Genomic DNA, 21641 nt, shown 5'->3' on the forward strand with positions numbered 1-21641 from the left:
TCAATTTGGCGCAGCACTAGCCATTGCGGTAACTTAGGGAGTGAATCATCGGATGGAAGATCTTCCTCTCTGTCTCTCCTCCTCTCTGTGTATCTGACTTTGTAATAAAAATAAATCCTAAAAAAAAAAAATCTGCCAACTTCAGCAAAATTAAGCTTCAACACTATAAACTGCTAAATACTAAAATGAAAATAGACACAAGACAGCTGAATGGTACCCTATAGCCATTTTAATGTGTGTAGAAGCTGGTTGTATATAAACTAAAATTGAAATGTCAATGAAGTAATCACAGGATGTGGTTAAGAACTTGCATTTTTTAACATATTTGGCTACTCAATACCATGTCAATTAATTCCATGTTGTAAATTGTTGAAGTTATGTTGTGGCTTTTAATTGATCAGAATGATATACTGACAGCTCTACCTTCTGACCAAAGATGGTCTACCTAAAAAACCGTTGAATGTATCTGGACAATAAGATCCTGGACTCTGTGCTTGGTATATGCTTGCAATGAAAGAATCTTGACTGAATTTGAACTGCAATACTGCAAAAGATGGAGGAATCCAACATAGGGGGAAAGATGGGGGTGGGGTTGGAGAATCCCAGAGCCTAGAAAACGGTGTCACATAATGCAATGTAATTAATTTTTAAAAAGATAGGTGAGTTATAAACGGAACTCAGATTAAAGTTTCAAATTATCTCCTAAGTGAGGATTTTTTTCTTATAAAATACCTTCTTTCAGGAACAGGTTAGTTATCCTTTCTGGTGGTCTCAGAAGAGGACAAGAGACCACAGATACAGATTAGCCCTGATGAAGTGTGACTGTGAAGAACCACAGGCAGCCGAGACAAGCGTGACAGCGTGGGGAACTGACCCGGGTGGAATGACAGCCCAACCTTGTGTGTCAGCACATCTGAAGGGAGTTGGTCTATGCAGCATATACTAACCAAAGAAAGTTATTTAACTTTCCAAGATGTCAATACAAAACTAGAATTTTTTCTCAAAAACATTTTATTTTCTGATGAATTTCGACCATATTTAGATTGAGTAAAGAATCAAACACGATAAAATCTCTATTTGTTCAAAGAGCACAGTAAACCAGCTGACAAGACTTTATTTTAAAGACAAAGTGTTGAGACTGCCAAGGTAAAATCATGTCTCCACTGTATAAAGGCAATGCCTGCTATAATATAAATGTTAGTCAAGGAGTTGTCATGAATACTTCGGATCTTCTAAACTTAGCCATCTCCAGACCAAAGGAAATACAAAGCCACACGATACTCGGGAACTCTACAAACCCCATGCTTCCTTTATTCCCCTTCTGCTGCATTCGTCTCAGAGCACATCGGCCAGAGCGCTGCATTGGGGCGGCAGACAAAAGCATCGGCTTCATTTCCCAACTCTGACAGCTGTTCCAGGGAAGACACACAAGGATAGTGGTCTTTCAACATGTCTGGCAATTTTGACGTCTTCTCTTGAATACGTCGGGAACGCCTCACTGGTGTCAGAAACTTCAATTCTTTAAACACAGAATTTGTTTCATTAAATTGCATCTTCTTTTTTGCACTGAAAAAAAAAAACACAGAATTATCCCCAGAGTTACAAAAATGTTAAGTTCTTCTTTTAAGTATTTACTTATTTCAAAGAGCAACAGAGAGAACGGGGTTTTCCGTCTGCTGGGTCGCTCCCAGGACTGGACCAGGTCAAACCCGAACCACGCACTTCATCCACATCTCCCACTGGGTGGCAGGGACCCAAGCACAGGGGTCATCTTTCACGACTTCCCCAAGTAACTACAAGAAGCTGGACTGGAAGTGGAGCACCTGGGACTTACAGCAGCACCCATATGGGATGCCTGGGTCATGGCAGAGGATTAGCCTGCTAGATCACAGTGCCAACCCCAAAATTAACATTTCTACTTTAACCTTTTATGCTCTTTCACATTCTAACACTTACATGTTACAGCCATGTGACTGCTTCCCTTGCAGAAAGGCAGAGGTACTATAAGCTCTTTCAACGGAGGGACTTATTCCCTTCTATCACTTGGTAAAGCTCACACACAGTGGTTACCTGAATATCTGCAGAATGGCCAATGCCCACAAAGCAGCACCTACTATTATTACTAATACACCAGGATATGTAAAATGATGTAACAGTATTCTTTTCAAAATGGCAGTATTTAGAAAAAAAACAAAGCAAATGAGTATTCAAAAGGTGAAATGTTCTAATGGCATTTGATCATTTAATTTACTGGAAAGCTTTTTTTATATTAATAGGTGATAGTTCTAATCTGGAGTGACCTTAGAAATTTCCAAGTGTCACAGTGACCAGCTCTATGTCTGAAACAAATCACAGCACACACATTTCAAAAGTGTACCTTTGCAAGTATGGTGTGGTAGATACATTGTATTTAATTATGCTACTTGATCCAGCTTCTGTACTGGGGGTTAGGACATCACTGGCTGAATCTTTCGTTTTGTCATCTTGTTCTTTTTCACAATCTGCAAATGCCACACTGCTGTGATGTTTGCTCTCCGCCTCCTGTTTCACTGGTGTCTGATTAAGGCCTTTCTCTTCAGTGTTGTCTTCTTGGGTTTCTTCCTTGGTTCCATAAGCCTCTTCAGTTTTTTCTCCTACAGAGAATACATTGAGAATTCATGCTGTTGGCTAAACTTGAGGAACAAAACCAAAAGCCATTAAAGGGATTCTTATTTGATCCATATTTTCAAAATAAGAGAACCAAAGCTAACTGCCATTTCCTAACCATCACTTCTACGTGAGCACTGTCTTGGGAGTGGGCATGTAGCATAGCCGTGAAGACGGCCATCTCTCATGCTGGAACACCAGGATTCCAGTCCTGGCTGTGTTCCCAATCCAAATAGTGCTTTACCGCCTTTCAAATAAGTAAAATATGGGGGGAAAAAGTAAGTACAAAATGTAACTAGTACAAATTAAACAAAAACCAAGGATTATTGGAACCCATAGAAAGAACGACTAATTGTGCTTGTGGTGCATAGAGCTGGCAAGAGAAAGCCTCAGAAATAGTATTTATGCTGTGTCACATAATGCAATGTTATTGGAAAAATAATAAAAAAATAAAAACAAGGAAAGCAGTGTGAGAAGATAAAGAGTCCTAAATAAAACACATTAGATTGAAAATGTCTGTGAACCACTCTGGTGAATCCATTAAACTGAAAAGTAGTTTTAATTTTAAGGAAAATTATCAGAAAGTTTTAAAAAAAGATGTTGAATGCTATATGATTATGGTTTTTGTTTTGCTTTAGTGAGTAGAAGACCAAGTGGAGAAAAAGGTAAGAGTGAGCCAGTAATTCAACACATATATTTAAATATCTAATACGTGCCAGGCATTGCAATAGCATTAGGGATACGGTGGTGAGGAAGATTCCACAATGCTCTTGTCGTTCAAGTTTATCCCTTGAAAAGAAACAGGTACACAAGTAACCAAGTGCCTGAATACTGCTCAGGGGGCAGGCGGAGTATAAAACAGGAGCATATAACCTAGGTTGTAGGAAGAGGGGAAGGTGTACAGGGTAGGTTCATCAGGGAAGTACATTGTTGAAGTTAATCAAATTCTCATTTACTCTTTAGACATAAGACAAAGGTTTGTGTAAGAAGACCTGGAGAGAATATATATATTTTAATCCGTTCTGGGAAATGAAGGGAAACAAGACAAAAGAAGGGAAACAAGACAAAAGAAGGGAAACTGTGGGTTTCAGGGAGACAAAGAGTGACAAGAGAACTGAGTGAACACTTTGGCAGCTGTGATGAAACGGCTTGGGACGGAGGAAGATGCAGAGGCAAGAAACTAAGCAACTGCTGTTGTCCAGGGAAGAACTACAGGTGATCTTATCACTACTGAGAGCAGGGATGAAGAAAGCAGATGGACTTCAAGAGACATCTAGGCAGTGAAACTCGGTGTGCTTGCTCGGGACACAGGAGCAGGGAAATGAGAGTAAGGGAGTCTTAAGCACCCCAAGAGTGTGTCTTGGACAGCTGGATAGTGCCATTCATTTAGATCAGGAACCAAAAGATTTAGGCTTAGAGAAAATGATGTGTTGGGACAGCCAGCGTATTGGCGCTGCAGGGTTAAGCCATCTTCTGGGACACGAGCATGCTGCTCAGACTGGCTACTCTGATTTCTGATTAGCTTCCTGCTAATGTGCCTGGTTCAAGTGCTTGGGATATGGCCATGCAGATTAGGGCCAGGTCCCAGGCTCCTGGGTTCAGCAAGGGTCAGTGTCTGCCATCATGGCTAGCAGAGGAATGACACTGTAGATGGGAGACCTTCCTGTCACTCTCACTTTCTCAGCCCTGTAAATATTTGGTAATGGTTTACCTGAAGTCAAATGGATTAAAATAGTATTTCCTAATAGAAAGCAAGATATGTGGGAAGAAAATGTACAATTCTTTGATTAAAATTGCTACCACTTAAAAAAAAGAATAACCAGCTATAGGCAGACAATAAATAATATGTGCTCACATTTGTTTACTGTGTGATATATAGCAAAAAGGAAAATAAAAAATGGAAATAATGTTCCTAAACAAGAAAACAAATTAGCTTACATTTCTGAGTAGTGATTTAATTGATCTAAGCTCATGAATGTTAATGGCAAAAGTTTAACAATATTATCATATATTATGCAGTTTTCAATATATTAATTCATTCAGTAGCCTCTAGAATCACTCTTTTTTTTAATTTCTTTTTTTTTAAGATTTATTTATTTTTATTACAAAGTCAGATATACAGAGAGGAGGAGAGAAAGAGAGGAAGATCTTCCATCCAATGATTCACTCCCCAAGTGACCACAACGGCCAGTGCTGTGCCGATCCAAAGCCGGGAACCTGGAATCTCCTCCGGGTCTCCCACGCAGATACAGGGTCCCAATGCTTTGGGCCATCCTCGACAGCTTTCCCAGGCCACAAGCAGGGAGCTGGATGGGAAGTGGAGCTGCAGGGATTAGAACCGGCGGCCATTATGGGATCCCGGTGCGTTCAAGGCAAGGATTTAGCCACTAGGCCACGGGCCGGGCCCAAAAATTGTTTCATACATTATGTATTTGACAGCTATAAATCCCTTTGGTATCTCTATCCTGAATGAGCTTTCCTAGAGCACAGAACAGACAACAGGAGTTAATAGGTGAAGTCTTTGGAGATGAGCCAATTAACTGTCCCAATTTTTAAAAGTTACTTATTTTTGATTTTTTTTTTTTTTTTTTTTTTTTTTTGGAATGGTAGAGAAACAAAGAGCCAGGTGCCTTTCCAAATTACCCACAATAGCCTGGGCTGGGTCGGGCCAAAGCCAGGAACTTGAAACTCAAACCAGCTCTCTCCCACTTGCATGGCAGACCTCAGTTCCTGGGCCTGCTGCTGCTTCCAGTGCTGCCTTAGCAAGAAGCTGGAGTCAGAAGAGGAGCTGCAACTCAGCCAGGCACCCCGACAGGAGATGCAACATGCCAAGTGTCATCTTAACTACGCCTCCAAATGCACACCCCAAGCTGCCTGATTCTTAACCTAGGAAATCAAGTTCGTCCTCACACAGAACTGATGACAATTTCAATTCTGAACCAGAACTCCTAACTACAATTTTTTCTTCATTATACATAAGGCCACTTTACCATGGCGGTAGATAAAGACAAAGAAACAGCTTACATAATATACAAAGTTAAAAAGGTAAAGGAAACAAATCTTGTAAACAAATGAACAAAGTCACAACTCATTTGAAAGAACCAAAAGAAATGAAAACTTACCAAGATTAGCCTCTTGACATTTCCTGGCTAGAATGTCCGCGATTATGTGCCGCAACTCTTCCATAGGCTTAATTGTGTTTTTTAATGAATTTTAATGAACAAAGGAGATCCATTAGTTTTATATTCTCAGACTTCAACTAGATGTTCCAAATTGAAAACACTGAGACTAGTGATTAAGATTTCCTATTTTAAAATCTAAGTGTTCTTTCTTCTTTTTAATTTCTTTATTTGCAACGTCAAGTGAGCAGTCCGGGATAACTAAGTATTCCTGCATTCCCATTGTGTTTCCAGTTTTTTGGATCCCTGTTTTCCACCTTCTGGGGAAGGTTCTATTTTATTGATTTGAAATGAGAGGGAGAGACAGAGATCTTCTGTCTGCTGGTTCACTCTTGCAAATGGCTATAAGGGTTTGGTTTGGGCCAGGCTGAAGTCATGAGCCATAGTTCAGTCATGGTCCGTGGCAGCGTCACAAGCAGCAGCTTACTGCACTGTGCCACACAGCATCCACCAAATATGTGAGAACTGCCACAGGGTTTTTTCCTCCATATTTGTTTTGTAATGTATATTTAATTAAATAGCAAGGCAAAAAAAAAAAAAATCCCATAGCATCAAAGCAAAAACAAACAAACAAAAACAACAACCAAACAAACAAAAACACACCACCTTAAATCAGAAAAATAACAAACTGGATCAGAGTTTTCCTAATTTTCACAAGTCTTCAGAATCACAAAGGGTTTAGAGATGCTCATCTGTCATACGCTATAGTCAGTACTGTTCCAGATGGGTCACAAAAACAAAGTTAGAGAGCAGCCAAGTAATGAAAGTATTCTGAGCTGATTTTAATATTCCAAAGGATTCTAATCCAAATAGTAAAGTTTTACAATAAGTTCAAGGCTAGAAACGATATTGGCTTGCAATGAAGTTTGAGAATTATTTTCACAAATTTGAATTTAATCTGTGATAATGGCTCATATAATGATTATGATTAATAACAGTTGTGTAACTAGCCTTTGATAAAACATGTGAGCATAAAAAAATTTTTAAATATATTAAACAAGAGGGAAAAAACAAAATGCTAGAGTTGAAAGTAAATATCCACCAGATCCACTGGATGTTAACACCTTATAATATTTATACCTCAGGTTAAAACAAAGAAAAACCAAATTTTGGCCAGTGCTTTGGCACAGTGGCTTAAGCCACCACCTGCAGTGCCGGCAGCCGCTATGGGGCCAGTTAGATTCCTGGCTATTTCACTTGTGATTCAGTTGCCTGCTACTGCATCTAGAAAAGCAGTGGAAGATGGCCCTAGTGCCTGGCCCCTGCCCCCACAAGAGACCCAGAAGAAGCTCCTGGCTCCTGCTGCCTTCAGCTTGGCCCAGCCCTGGTAGTCACAGTCATTTGATGAGTGAACCAGTGATGAAAGGCTTCTATGTCCCTGTCTCTCCTTCTCTGTAATTTTGTCTTTCAAATAAATAAAACTTTAAAAAACAAAAACCAAAGACCAAAACCCAACAAGCTAGTTAGCCTTCTGACATAACTTATGTAAACTCAATACAAAATGCAGTCGATGGAACACTGACAGTCTCCCAAGTAACAAGAAAGGCAGTGCATCTTACACTCAGTTACATCGAGAAAACTTCACAGCATGAAGTCAACAGCAAATCACAGACATTACTTGGTCAAAAAGATGAACAATATCGGGCCTGGTGGCGTGGCCTGGAGGCTAAGGTCCTCGCCATGGAGGACCCAGGATCCCATGTGGGCGCCGGTTCTAGTCCCTGCAGCTCCACTTCCCATCCAGCTCCCTGCTTGTGGACTGGGAAAGTGGTTGAGGACGGCGCAATGCATTGGGACCCAGCACCCGCATGGGAGACCCGGAAAAGGTTCCGGGTTGCCGGCTTCGGATCGGCGAGCATCGCCCATTGCGGCTCACTTGGGGAGTCAATCATTGGACGGAGGATCTTCCTCTCTGTCTCTCCTTCTCTCTGTATATCTGGTGTAATGGAATGAATAAATCTTTAAAAAAAAAAAAGATGAACAATATCATTGATAAAATTGACAAAGGTAATTTTCAAACTACACCGTATTCTACAAATGTTGCACAAAACAAACTCTACCGCATTGATGAGGTTGAGGCACTCAGAAATCGTCTTGTTTACTTTTTCAGTGAATAATCTTTGTTCATCCTCTTCTGCCATGGTGGTCCAGAAGGACCCGACTGGAGTTTCCTCCTGCTCTTTGGGCTCAGGCTGCTTGACCCTAGGGTTAGGAGGCCTTTTCTGCACCCTTTCTTTGGCAGCTTTCCACTCACTCAGACGAGATCTGCAGGGAGAAGCAGGAGAGAAACAGCACTGTGACACTCAGGAGAGAACACGGGCGGCCAAACAGTGGAGAACTTCAAAAGGACTTCAGGTCTTCAGGTATCTCCACACGAGGGACACACATGCAGTTCACAGTTGGAAAAGACTGAATACACCGAGATCAACTCAAAGACCCCAAGAATTCATTTTCAAACGGAGAGGCTGCATAAAGTGCTGCCCAACTACCCTGCACATGGGTCACCAAATGCCACCTAAGAAACACCTGAAGACATTAACTGCTGCATCATGCTGTTCCGTGACACACAACGTCCTGCACATCACACAATACACTAAAAACCCAGCACGTCCAAGGACATCACAAACCAAATCCAAAAGGGAAATCCTACTGAAAATTAACGTAAGCAAATAAAGGGAATGACAGCCACTTACTTTCTCTGTTCTGCAGTTTCTTTGGGCTGACCTGCCTTGCTGCTAACAGCTGCTTTTGCACTCGCAGCAGGTCTCTGCTGGCCCGTGGGCTTGGGCTTCTCTACCAACTTGGTAGAGGAAGCTGCAGCAGGTTTCTCCCCCAAGGCGGGCTCCTCGCCACGGGACAGTGCCTGGTTCCACCTTATGTCCTGAGAAGTGTTGGCTTTAATGCTGGGGAAGGCTGCTTTGGACTGTAATGATTCTTTCTCCCGAGGCCCTTTGGGAATGGTAACATTGGCAGAGGTTCTGGCGACGCCTGGTTCCCTGGTGTGGTGGGTATTGACCTGGTGACTTCTGATAGGAGGGCGCACGAGCTGTGTGCCCTGAGCTGTCGTGTGTGAAGCTCGCTCACTTTTCACTGTTTCATTGCTAGACTCGACGATTTGGCCACGGTAAGATCCAAGCATGAGCTTTTTGGGCATGTTGGAATCTTGTTTTGGCTTTTCCACAGTTACTGGCTTCTTTTTATTGTTGTTTTTAAGGTGGAATGCCTGGCTCAATGTCATATGCTGACTTTGGCAGTCGTCCTTAACTGGTAGCTGCACAGCCTGATTTTCATCATATAAAGGCTTCCCACCCATTGCTGCAGCTGAACTGTTCAACTCATTAGACGGCTTTAACGGAATGTGCTTCTTGTTCTCGCCTGCATGATTTTTGTTCCTTATAGGTGTATTGATACTTTCTTGATGAGCCTAAGAGTAATTGAAGACACATCGGAATGTTGAGATTCATTTCTTTCAGAAAGAGCTTAGGAAAGGGGACAAGCAAACGTCAGTGTTTTATTTCTATCTTACCATGTTCTCCTTAAGATTTGGAACTCTATTTCTTTTCTGGATCTGGTCCTCAGATATCACTGTTTGGTTTCCAGAACTTAAAAAAAAAAAAGAAATATATAAATCCTGCACTAAGGAGATTTCCATCTCACTGAAACTGAAGGACAGGGCTTGGGTGCGTGGCCTAGTGGCTAAAGTCCTCGCCTTGAAAGCCCCGGAATTCCATATGGGCGCTGGTTCTAATTCCGGCAGCTCCACTTCCCATCCTGCTCCCTGCTTATGGCCTGGGAAAGCAGTTGAGGACGGTCCAAAGCTTTGGGACTCTGCACGCCCGTGGAAGAACCGGAAGAGGTTCCAGCTTCCCGGCTTCAGATCAGCATAGCACCTGCCATTGCGGCTCACTTGGGGAGTGAATCATGGGATGGAATATCTTCCCCTCTGTCTCTCTTCCTCTCTGTATATCTGGCCTTTCCAATATAAATAAATAAATCTTAAAAAAAACCTGGGGGACAATAATAATTAACCAAATTCACAATTTTAAGTTGAGCAATACACCAAGAAATCAGATATTTTCCTGAGGCTTAATTACCATCCTCCCTGCCAGACTACATAACACTTTGCAATCTTATTCCACGCCATTCTCCTCTAGTCATTCAAACATGTCTTCAGTATAAAACTGTTATCAAGCAATCTTTCATTGGGTTAGTTTTAGGATTAACAGATTTTTTGAACAGAAAAAAAAAATTTGTTTTACAGATTTGCCAAAAGAAATCCAAACACTACCTCACATCCGCACACAGCTTTTTTTCTACTAAAATACAGCAAAGAATTTCTTGGTTGGCATTGCGTTTAGACAACAGATCCAAAGCAATATTCTCTCTAACTCAGCCTCATCTCTCTTTTATAAGTTTAGGCTGACCTGTCCAGGCTGCGAGAATCTTGTAGGTGATTCTAACATGAACCGGGGGCGGGGGGAGTCAGACATGGTATTGACTCTAAAACAGATCCCAAATTTAGAGATTGTTAAAATGTGAAAAATTTAACATTTAGAATCAACAAGCTCAGATATTTGTATGAGCTGGTAATTTTGGTTACACTGCCTCTCCCACCTGGCTGTTTGGTTTGGAGAAGCCAGGATTACACACTTTGAATGACGGCTGCAGTAATAATGGCAAACCCCGATTCCAGCCCTGGTCTAGAAGGATGCTATTGGTGCTTACCATTTCAGAGTGAGGGAACCTTCCATCTTTCCACTTCCACATAATTTCATGAGCTTTGCTTTTGCCACAACCGTGTGACATGAAAAATTTAAACAAAATAATCCCAAGGTTTTCCTAGGGTATTGAGATCAAAACAACCTTCAAATTTCCATACTTTGGAAATCCCCATCCCACCACACACTCACACTTGTTTCTGTTTAATAGTCTAAATCAGTTTGGATAGAAAGCAATAATCTAACGGTATACACCACCCAGTAATGTAGCCACCTGCCACACGTGGCCACTGAGGTGGCCCGACATGGAATAGTCCCATGGAAATGTGTTGAAAGTGTGAAACAGCCAGCAGACTTGAAAACTGTATACGCAGAAAGGACGCAAAAATAAACAAATGAGAAATCTGAACTCACCTGGATAATATTCGATTTTCCTGCTTCAATGAAAAAAAGGTTTTTCTTCTTAATAAATGTTCCTTGAGCTTGTTTTCTTTGTTCTCAAGCCTAAAATAGAATGATGTTTGTCAAAACAGCAGACACTGTTAAGTGAAGATTCTACTTGTAAAAACTGCTGTTCAGATCACATTCTTTTAAAGATTTATTGTTATTACAAAGTCAGATATACAGAGAGGAAGAGACAGAGAGGAAGATCTTCTGTCCGATGATTCACTCCCCAAGTGAGTGCAATGGCTGGTGCTGCGCCAATCCGAAGCTAGGAACCGGGAACCTTTTCCGGGTCTCCCACGCGGGTGCAGGGTCCCAAAGCCTTGGGCCGTCCTCAACTGCTTTCCCAGGCTACAAGCAGGGAGCTGGATGGGAAGTGGAGCTGCCGGGATAGAACCGGCACCCATATAGGATCCCGGGGCCTTCAAGCTGAGGACTTTTAGCCGCTAGGCCACGGGCCGGGCACTCAGATCACAGTTTGCATGGAACACAAAATGGCCCAATTCAGTCTTGTTTTTGAGAAATAACTCTGTTAATAAGGGAGAGGGAACAAAAGGCCTCCAAACCACTATTGCATAACAATCTCCTTCTGCTCCACGTGGAAAAAAAATCAATTTCCATGTGACCAGGAGGCAAGCTTTTCAAGGAACCATCAAGTGGCAGAGATGAGACACTAGACTCCCAAGTTCTAACAGCAGAACTGGCTTAGGGGAGAACTTACTTTTTCTTTTCTTAGGTGCAGAACAAAGAAACGAACAGTATTTGTGAAGGCCTGCTTCAAATTTATTGCCAAGTCTAAGCTGAAGAAGTTCAATTGGAAACATCAGGTACTACACTTGATCTTAGCCAAAAGGCCGAGAAGCGGCAAACTGGAAACATGAGAACAGGCTGGCCCACTTTGGTCAGAAGCCTTGAGCCCTGGCCTGCAGGTGGGCACGGCGCAGGCGTGGTGGGCCTGTTGCCCCTGCTGCCTTAAAATCACTCCAGCGACCCCAAAGTCACTCCTGGGTACCCTCAAAGCACTCTCTGGATCCCAAAAAGTCACTCCAGGGACCCCCAAATCCACTCCAGGGACCCAAAGTCACTCCTGCCACCTCAAAGTCACTCCAGGAACTCCCAAAGCTACTCCAGGAAATCCCTAAAGCCACTCCAGGGACCACAAAAGTTACTCCTGGGACCTTCAAAGCCACTGCAGGGAACTCCAAATGCCACTCCCGGGATACCCCAAAGTCACACACGGACTCCAAAGCCACTCCAGCGACCCCAAAGTCACTCCAGCCACTTCAAAGTCACTCCTGGAACCCAAATGCCACTCCAGGAAATCCCCAAAACTACTCCCGGGACCACAAAAGCCACTCCAGGGAACCCAAATGCCACTCCAGGGAACCCCAAAGCCACTCCCGGAACCCCAAAAGCCACTCTGGGTGTAAGCAGCTATTCGAACATCTTACCCTGGATCCGACACCATTTCCTCTTCCTCACACCTCAGGAAATTAGGGCCGGTCTAACCTTCCACCAGTCAGATATAACCCGGCATTCTCCAACCCTGTCCACTCACCAATCATCCCTAAGCATTCACCTGCAGGCACTAATCCCCTGGGGCCTGCCCTCAATTCCTCCCAATCCTGCCCCCCACACCTGGTGGGTCTACCTGAACTGTAGGGTGCCCCAGGTGCTCCATCTCCCCTTTTTCTCCCTTCCTTCCCCACCTGCTGATTCCTACCACCCCCACCCCATTCCTGCCCCAGTAAAGAACCAGGTTGTGATAATTAGCTGTACATAATAATATCATATGAAATTAGAACTGCAACTGTTTTAAATAACTAACATTTGGTGCTGTAACTGGTCAGTTTCACCCGGCACTTGGCTGCGCAGCCCTAAGGCCTTCGGACCCAAACCGTGAGAACTGTGATCTGTGTATAACTGTCTTCATCTGCGCCACAGACAGAGACTGTCAGAATCCGTCTCCACTCGCCTGCTGGTTCCAGAATTCATCTCCAATGGCCTGTTCCTGATGTTGCCTTCTTCACCTGCCAGTTCCAGAATTCTCCACCTCCATGTGGCCATTCCTGTATTCATCTGCACCTGGCCTTGCTAGCATCTGCCTCCATCCAGCAACGACATAACCCAGACGCGTGCTCCTGGTACTCCATCTCCACATGGAGAACACGAGGTATTCCCCATCTTTCCGAATGCTGAGTTGTTGCATGCATACACTGTTATAGGTAGGGTTCCCTCCCCCAGCCCTTGGAGTTTTGGGTGTGGCTTGGCACGTTTGTGCTCCTCCAGCTAGGTCTGATTTTCCACTTTTGGGAGACTGGTTCTGTAAACCCTGGCCAGGTGCCGTGTCTCTTAGCTACTGGGCTGGAATTCCCCCGACCACTGGATCACTGCAGAGGGCCCCTGGGTACCCTTGGGTCGAGATGTTGGGCTGAGTTAACGACTTCGGATACAGGCGGCGTTTTGGGACCCGGTTAGGCCCTCATGTAGGGGGTGATGACCTTCTACAAGAGTTGGATTCCAGTGTCACTTTTTCTTTACCTTCTGTTTCTCTACAATGTTCCCACCCCTCCCTTATTTTATCTGCTCGCATCTCTTGCCCCACCTTATTCCACCTAATCCCATCCTTCTCTTTGTTCCTCCTTTTTCCCCACTGCGAGGAGGATTCTTGCTGAACAAAGGGTCCCTGTCCTTGCCGAAGGACCTCTCTGACCTCTACCTCCCATTTTTCCTGGTTCGCCCTCCCCCACTCAGAACCTTCCTCCTTTGTATCCTTCACTTCCTGCGCAGATGCCCTGTTCCCAAGCCCCTTCTCTCCACTTCCTGCTCTGACGCCATCTTCCCAGCTCCCCTCCCCTCCTCCATGTGGTAGGATCCCCTCCTCCATCTTGTCTCCTCCACCTGACGGGACCCTGTCCACCATCTTGCCTTTCTTCATGTGGCAGGACCCTGTCTCCCATCTTGCCTTTCTCCATTCTCACCCTTAGCCTAACCTGCTCTCCCTCTTGGGTTCTTCTGACTTAACCCCAATAATGTCTGTTTGCCTGCTGCTGCTGCAACAACTGGTTTTTAACTCTTTTTTTCTTTCCTCATCACCCCCCCTTAGCTAAGAGGGGTGGGGTAAAAGATAAGCTAATTAACGTCTATCAAGAAAGAAAGACCTGTAACTAGCTAAGTTTGTTTTGTAACTTAATTTAACATTTGTATATCAAAGTAATCCAGTATAGTGTTGCTTTAATCCACTGCTAAATTATTCCAAGCCATGAGGTAAACCCATGTGTTCTTACAGATTGTTTTACAGAATATTTCCAGGTTAAAGCATGTCGCAGAAGGAATGAGAAGTGAAAGTTTTGAGAGGAATACATCTTGTATGGTGTATGTGCAATGCAATTTATCATTGTCCTTAAAATTGCCTATAGCATTTTTCTAAATATTTATCATTGATATTATTGCTTTTTCTAATGTACAAGTTAAGCTAATTGTAAACCTGTGCTTGTTTCAAATTTGCAGCAGACATCAGACCAAATGTTTTCTAGAACTTCTATTTGAGAGTTTTTACTTGACAATGTTATATAATTAATCTGGTGTTACCAACTCCTTTCTTCACTTCTCTGTCTCTCTCTCTCTCTCTCAGACACCTGAGGGACTCAGGCTGCACAGTTTGATCTCCAGACCTTAAAGGGATGGCTAACTTGTCAGACCAAGGAGCGGCTAAAGTCCTCGCCTTGAAAGCCCTGGGATCCCATATGGGCGCCGGTTCTAATCCCGGCAGCTCCACTTCTCATCCAGCTCCCTGCTTGTGGCCTGGGAAAGCAGTTGAGGACGGCCCAAATGCATTGGGACACTGCACCCGCGTGGGAGACCCAGAAGAGGTTCCAGGTTCCTGGCTTCGGATTGGAGCGCACTGGCCCGTTGCGGCTCACTTGGGGAGTGAAACATCGGACAGAAGATCTTCCTCTCTGTCTCTCCTCCTCTGTGTATATCTGGCTGTAATAAAAATGAATAAATCTTTAAAAAAAAAAACCTATCAGGACTATGCGTGTAACTACAAATTCCTAGATCATTAAGGAATTCAGGGATAGAATTGAGCATTTGTTTGGCTGACATCCCGTCGTTGCCTCTGTGACCCACTTTAACCGAGGCCCAGAGGAAGAGTAGTGAGCTAGGCAGCAGGAGGCTCATTAATGCAGCTTTATACAGTAACCTGTTCTCCAGGAGATCCAGCAAGGCTAGTCTACACTCAAGTAGCACCTGCTTGCAATCTGGGATCCAGAATATTGGGCAACCAGCTGCCAGTGATAGAAGTGGCTTTCAAAGAGTCTTGTTAGCTCTGCCAAGAGCCAGGCCACTAGAAATGGAACTGCCCTGAGGATCAAATTATTCCTGGGTCAGAATCATGCTGGGCCACAAGCTAGAAAGCCCTTTACTCTGTCCAGCTCCCAAAGCATCCGTCACTATGGAGGGATGGCCTAGGGTCAGCAACATCACAGGTAAAGCTGTATGTTTCATCCAGAGACACCAGCTGTTCTGTACCAGCCTCCTTTTCAGGCCAGCTCTCCTCTCTCCAGCCAGGTAATGGGAGTCAATGGGATGTCTCCCCAGTTTCACACTTCCCTTATGATGTCTTTTCCAGTACCTCACATGAAGAGATAGATGATCCTGGACCTTGTATGCACCTGGCCAACTTTTGGATTTGGGTAACAGCAGAACTTTCCTGGGTGCATCTAGACTTGAAACTCTAGTGTCCATGTGTGTAAGACCTTAGAAACAGTGTTTGCTCTCTGGCATTGTAACCTTGTAGGCCACTGTCTACTGGAGCCCTGGCCTTACCATAGGCCCTTACTTAGATCCTGCTAGCAGCTAGAGTCCCCATGAGCAGAGGCAGGGAAAGAAAACAGGATTAGAAGCAGGCCAGATTATACATCTTGTCTGTTTCTCAAGGTCTCACTAGATAATCTTAACCAGTTTTCATGCATGTTCCTGCCTGAGCTTCCCCACTAATTCCATACAACAAAAGGCCAGGATATCAGGGCTGAGTAGAAGTGTCCCCAGTTCTCTGACAAAGTCAAACAGACACTCCATCCAAGAATGGCCAGAATGCGGAGTCTGCACAGAAGGTCAACACCTGCCATGATGATCTATCCGTCACCACAGAGGCATCCCAAAGAAGCTCCTCAAGACCAACCTTCAGAGACTATGTATTCCAATGAGCTTCAGGAATAACTCAAGCCAGCATTTTTGGTAAGTAACCCCTACCTCCATTCCTGTGTCGTCCACTCAAATGTACAATTTTTTTCTAACCAAACCATTAACCAGTTTCTTTTGCAGGGCTAGGAGCTTGCCTTTCCTCCCCAATATATAACAAAAAGGAGGAATGTGAGAGTGATTCCAACATCCCGTCCTGGACTCTGGCACCACTTCCTGCTTCCCCTTTCCCACAGATTGCAGAATTTGCGCTGTTCCAGTTATGCACCAATGAGATGTAACTTCATGTCTTACTTTAGATCTTCACCCACCGTCCTCTCCCAGTTCCTCTTCCCTTAACACTTTCCTCAACTTCCAATCTCTCACTCTTGCCAGCAGTCCTTGATTCTCATCTCCTACCTAGGAAAGGCTTGCTGCACCAGCCTCTACAGTCTCCTGACCTCACGCTGTTTAGTGGATGGTAGTTCGGTGTCCGACCCGCATGGTTGCACCATGCAGCCTTTGTGGTAGTCTTTCCTGAGTCTGTCCTGGAGGCCAGTTGCCTCCCCATTCTGCCATCTGGCAGGAGAAGGAATTCCTTACCACCAAAGGAATGCCCATCACCAATGCCTCATTCGCTAGCTCCTCCTGCCCAATGTTTTCCACTGTTTCTCCTCAAGGAGCCCTTAAGCTTAGGTTGCCTACTCACCAGCTGCAAGGACATCAACCAGACGAGAACTGGCAGATCGATTTCACCCATGTGCTCACCCACAAAAGCTTCTCTGAGAACACGTGGACTGCTGTCTTCCAGACCTGCTGCCACCATACCATCAGACCCCAGTCCCTCTCCTCGCTGGCCTGGTGACCTGGTCCTCCTCAAGACCCTCCACCCACACTCACTCCAACCTCAGTGGACCAGACCTCACTTGGTGACCCTGACCATGCCTGTGGCTGCCAAACTCCATGGTCACATTTCCTGGTATCATATTTCTCACCTCAAATTTTAGTCCTTGTACTAAGAATGAATTGTCTGCCACTTCCTTGACCCACCAATTCTCCTGACTACCTCACTCCTCTCTTACTCCTCTTATGGACAACAGGTAACCCCTTCCTCTTCATTTCAGCTGGATTTGTCCCATTAGGGTATTGGAACCCATGCCAATGTCAAGGGCATGTGTCTAACCCACCTCTTGACAAATGTTATTCCAAATAGCTGTGTGGCACTGGGAAACCCAGTATCCTATCACAGTCCTATGCAGAGATATATCGCAAGGTGTCCGGGATCTCCAATTCTGTTGGCCAGCCCCTGCCCCATCTCTTAACATGGCTCAATGTAATTGTCTTGCCTCCAGCACCAATTCTTCTTTCATGTAATTTTCTTATATTTCAGTCAACTGTTACGAATTTTCCAGCAGGTGCCCCAACTAACACTGCTTTCTTGTTCAGAAGCTAAACAGGAAATTTCAAACTCCCAGGGTCTTGGGAGAACTAAACGGGCAGTCTTCATTCCAACTTTGGTAGGAATGTTGGTTGTGACCTCCCTGCTGGTGGTGGGCCTCAGTGCAGGAGCTCTGGGTCACACCATCATCAAGGTCAACAAGCTCCAAGCGAACCTCAATCAAGCTATAGAAGACTCAGCCTGGTCCCTGGCATCCTTACAGTGACAAATCACCTTGCTGGCTGAAGTGGTACTCCAGAATTGACGAGCCCTGGATCTCCTGACTGCAAACAAAGGGGGAACCTGTGTCTTCCTACAGGAACATTGTTGTTATTATATTAATGAATCTGGCATAGTAGAAACCAGGATAAAAAATCTCCAGTCAAAAAGGAATCAACTCGATAATTAGCAAAATGTGGGCAAGGACTCAGGTTTTAACATCTGGGAATTCCCCCTAATAACCTGGCTCGTGCCTATACTAGCCCCATTAATAGTTATAGGCCTTTTATTAACAATTGCCCCTTGTTTTCTAAGGTTCGCCAAAGAAAAAATCCACAAAGCCTCACGGGTCACTCTCAACTGTTACTCCACCCCTGCGTTCTGGTGCCCACTGAGCCCTATCCAGACCACAATTAGGGACTACGACCCTCTCCAGGAGGGAGTAGCCAGAACTTTATCACCCTTTTTCCTATTAGCAAGAGTCCGGAATGATGGCTGCCCAGGGCACTAGAGAGGAGGGGCTGGTCTGCTCCGTGCCCGGCACCGCTCCCAGGCTTCAGCCTGGAACAGGAGGAGCCACAGGAGCCAGTTACATCACTGACTTGGAGGGATTGCAGTTGACCAATGGCACACCTGAATGGACATTCCTTACATAGTTGGGGCACAGAAAGCACCTTTGCCTGCCCACATGTCTAGAGGGGTATAAAACTACTCCACATGTCTCTCAAGAGGCCCTTTTTGCCTCTCTCTTCCTTCCCCTCTGTGTGCAGGGGGCCCAGGAGTGCATTTTCCAATAAAGCTCCCATTACAACTCTGAACAACTTGCCAATATTCCACCAGCAGGCAGTGGCCATCATCTAACCCCCATCTTATCCTCCTCCATCTTGGGTCTCAGCTCCCACCCTATCCCTCTGTACACCATCTTGCCTTTTCTCTGCCTTCTATCCCCCTCTGTCTGAAGGTCTCCTTTTGCCCTCCTCACTATAGACAAAGATTTCCTGTTTAAACCTTTTTTTTTTTTTTTTTTCTGTTTTAACCCTTGGCCTAACTTGCTCTCCCAGTTTCTTTTGACTAAACCACACTCAGGCACCCTTAGGGCCTAAATTTCTCCAGCTTTCCCTCCCACCCCCATCCCTTACCTGAGAGGGGCCGGGGTATAAAATATGCAATTTAGCCTTTATTTAACAACAACAAAAAAAAAAAAAAGAGGAAAGAGAAAGAAAAATGCAACTTGTTCTGTAACTTAATGTAACAGTTATATATAAAACAATCCAGTTTAGAGTTGTCCTAACCCACTGTTAAATTACTCCAAAGCATGATATAAATCTATGTGTTTGTTTTACAAGCTATTTCCAGGTTAAAGTATGTTGAAGGTATGGAAAGTCACAAAAGGTTGAGTGTTTTACATCATGTATGATTATGTCTCTCTGTTCTGAAGTGTTTGGTGATTGTGTGTATGTTTGGTCACAATAGTTCTTGTTTTGAATTGGATGCACGTGTGATGGATTTTTGTTTAACTCATTTAGACGTCTAAATTGTCAGTTGTAAATCAAGTCTCCAGGTCTTGGGATTTCCAGCCGGATCCCTGGATCTCTCAAAGATTGAGACAAAACTTAGATAACATAAATGTCATTTAAAATAATTTGGGGTCTCTCAGGTGTCATCAAAGGACCGCCCCCCAGCCCCAGGTGCTGATATAGTTTGATAGCAAGGAATGGCCCCCTCCCCCTTCTTCCCTGTGGACTCAGGAGGAGTCCTGCCCACCTCCATACCTGGCCCTCCCCACCCTAATTACAGACCCACATGGGTGTTCATCTTCTCAGTTATGTAAACAATGTTAAGAAGGAAAAAAAATAATAAATACTGGAACCAGGAAAAAATTACGTCATTTCTCCCGATGATTTTTTTTTTTTTTTTGGCATCTCCTGCAATGTTACACCTGAGGGGAATAGCTCACTTCTCTCAGCCTAGTTCTTCCTTTGCCCAGTTTAGAAGCAATCTGCTGGCTTTCCTGTTGGCAGTATTGGAGAAGAGTTAAAACACCCAGGAGGGTCACAGACACCTAGTAGGTGCTTAACAGATGTCTGCACTTTCAATTTGTTGATTGAGTGAGTCTGCGGAAAACTGTCTTGACATGACTCAGCAGTCTCCGGTCTCCTGGGGAATAAAACAAAACACCTGTTGGTTCTTGCCTTGTGAGACCCTGATGGGGCCTATAGATGGCAGAACTTGCTGTGCCACAACGCTGTTCCTTGAGAATTCTCTCCACGTTTCTATGTGTCTCTGTGTCTCAAATAAAAATAAACAAAAAGCAAACTTTAAGGAAAGGCCTCGTCAGCAAATGAAAATATAAAGACAACTGCCCATGAGTAAAAACGAATAGAACAGGAACATCTAACACAGCAAGGGCCACCTGGCACTCGGGTTAAATCTGCAATATGGAGCCAGCTCTGAGAAGAGCATCCTGAATTGGAAACATGCATGTCAACGGTGGAGGGACACATGTGGTCAAGCTCATTTACGACTGTTGGCCAGTCAGTGGCCTCAGGTTGTGCAGGCACAAGTCACAAATGGGCTTTGTGTGGAGAGCAGGACTATGCCCCAAGATGGCGCTTGTTATTGTCTTCTCACGGCACAAAGGCAGTAAACAAGTTTTAGGAAGTTGCAGAAGATTGTTCAAGGTCTCATGCAGTCTGCATGGTGTGAGCGTGATCAGAGTTGTGATTGGTGCGTGTGTGCGTGATCAAGGCTGTGATTGGTGTGTCTGATGCGTGGCCAAGCAGCCCTGTTGGGATTGGCTGTTGATAGGGTTTCAACCTAAGTTTGAGAGAGAACAAAGAAGAAGAAGAACAAAGAGGAGTAGTGGTAGAGTAGTGGTAGAAGAGGAAGCCTGTAAATATGCTGTAGTTACTGCCCTTTTGTGTTATACTTGGATTTCTTGTTTTGTTATGTTATGTAATTAGTTTGTCCTTCAATAAATCCTCGTAAGAGCAAGCACCTGTGTTGGAGCTTCACTCGCTGGACGAGGGTCCCCGTTACTTTGTATGCAGCAACCAATAGCTTTCCATGCTGGGAGATCTGTTTATTGGTATTAGCTCATGGTGCCTGTAGGAGCGCTGGAAATGTTCACATGCAAGTCATTCTTAGGAGGGAAAGAAAACGAAGCGCATGTGCTACGTAACATGCTGCAGCTGTATAAAAACAATGAGTGTTATCGGCACTTATTTGAAGACAAGACAATGTACAGCGTTTCATGAAGATGGGCAGTCTAGGCGGTGGCTGGGGCGGGGCTTGCCCACGCCGCCCTGCCCATCACGGCCGCCTGGGGGAGCCACTCGCCCGCCGCTCAGGGGCGCCGCGCCCTCGCCGCCGGCCGCCAGGGGGCGCCGCTGTGCAGCCGGCTCGCGGCCCGGGGAGCGCCGGCGCGGACGGGTTGCGGAGCGAGCGGCGGCCATGGACCGCTTCGTGTGGACCAGCGGCCTCCTGGAGATGAACGAGACCCTGGTGATCCAGCAGCGCGGCGTGCGCATTTACGACGGCGAGGAGAAGGTAGGGCGGCCGCTGGCTCCGGGCTGCTCGGCGAGAGGCCGGCGCAGGGCAGCGGGCGCCCAGGGCCGCCGTGCCCGGGACGGCCCAGCGCTGACCGCCGGCCTCCGGGGGCCGTCGCACCCCGGTCCCACCCGAGTCCTCGGTCCCCGGCCGCGCCTCCGGGTCCCCGGAAGAGCCGTGTCCGCCGACTCGGGTTTTCAGTGTGTGCGTTCTCCGTGGACGGGGCTGGCGGCCGTGCTCGGTGCTGCAGTGAGGCCGTGCCCC

General features: G+C 45.2%; 2 protein-coding genes and 1 pseudogene across 3 annotated transcripts in view; 1 reads left to right on the plus strand and 2 right to left on the minus strand.

Moving 5' to 3' along the window:
* VPS36 (vacuolar protein sorting 36 homolog) overlaps positions 1-21641 on the plus strand; it is a 51381-nt gene that overhangs the window by 3421 nt on the left and 26319 nt on the right. Inside the window, exon 1 of one of the 2 annotated variants that reach the window (XM_004577499.4) lies at positions 21229-21377. The exons of the other annotated variant lie outside the window; for it this stretch is intronic. Coding sequence (XP_004577556.2) covers positions 21282-21377 — 96 coding nt within the window. The 5' untranslated portion in view covers positions 21229-21281. Of the gene's footprint in view, positions 1-21228; positions 21378-21641 lie in introns of those variants that run through there. 2 annotated transcript variants of the gene reach the window in all.
* Positions 1068-9178, minus strand: LOC131481510 (cytoskeleton-associated protein 2-like). Its single transcript, XM_058670545.1, has 5 exons — positions 8519-9178; positions 7886-8090; positions 5769-5850; positions 2378-2633; positions 1068-1566 (listed from the first exon to the last, which is right to left on the minus strand). Exons 1-5 carry the CDS (start codon positions 9136-9138, stop codon positions 1311-1313), a joined length of 1419 nt encoding a protein of 472 aa, XP_058526528.1. The 5' UTR covers positions 9139-9178; the 3' UTR covers positions 1068-1310.
* On the minus strand, positions 11700-11853 carry LOC118758068 (U2 spliceosomal RNA; annotated as a pseudogene).

This window comes from Ochotona princeps, chromosome 12 (genome assembly GCF_030435755.1).
Source record: "Ochotona princeps isolate mOchPri1 chromosome 12, mOchPri1.hap1, whole genome shotgun sequence".
Taxonomy (NCBI): Eukaryota; Metazoa; Chordata; class Mammalia; order Lagomorpha; family Ochotonidae; genus Ochotona; species Ochotona princeps.

Bases quoted from the DNA above. Each gene is read 5' to 3' on its own strand.
- LOC131481510 (XM_058670545.1), bottom strand. From the start codon at position 9,138: ATGGGTGGGAAGCCTTTATATGATGAAAATCAGGCTGTGCAGCTACCA. The intron at 5,851-7,885 runs GTAGAGTTTGTT...TAAAATTCATTA, and splicing joins GCCTCAACCTCATCAATGCG to AAAAACACAATTAAGCCTAT. The intron at 2,634-5,768 runs GTAAGTTTTCAT...TATTCTCTGTAG, and splicing joins ATGTCAAGAGGCTAATCTTG to GAGAAAAAACTGAAGAGGCT.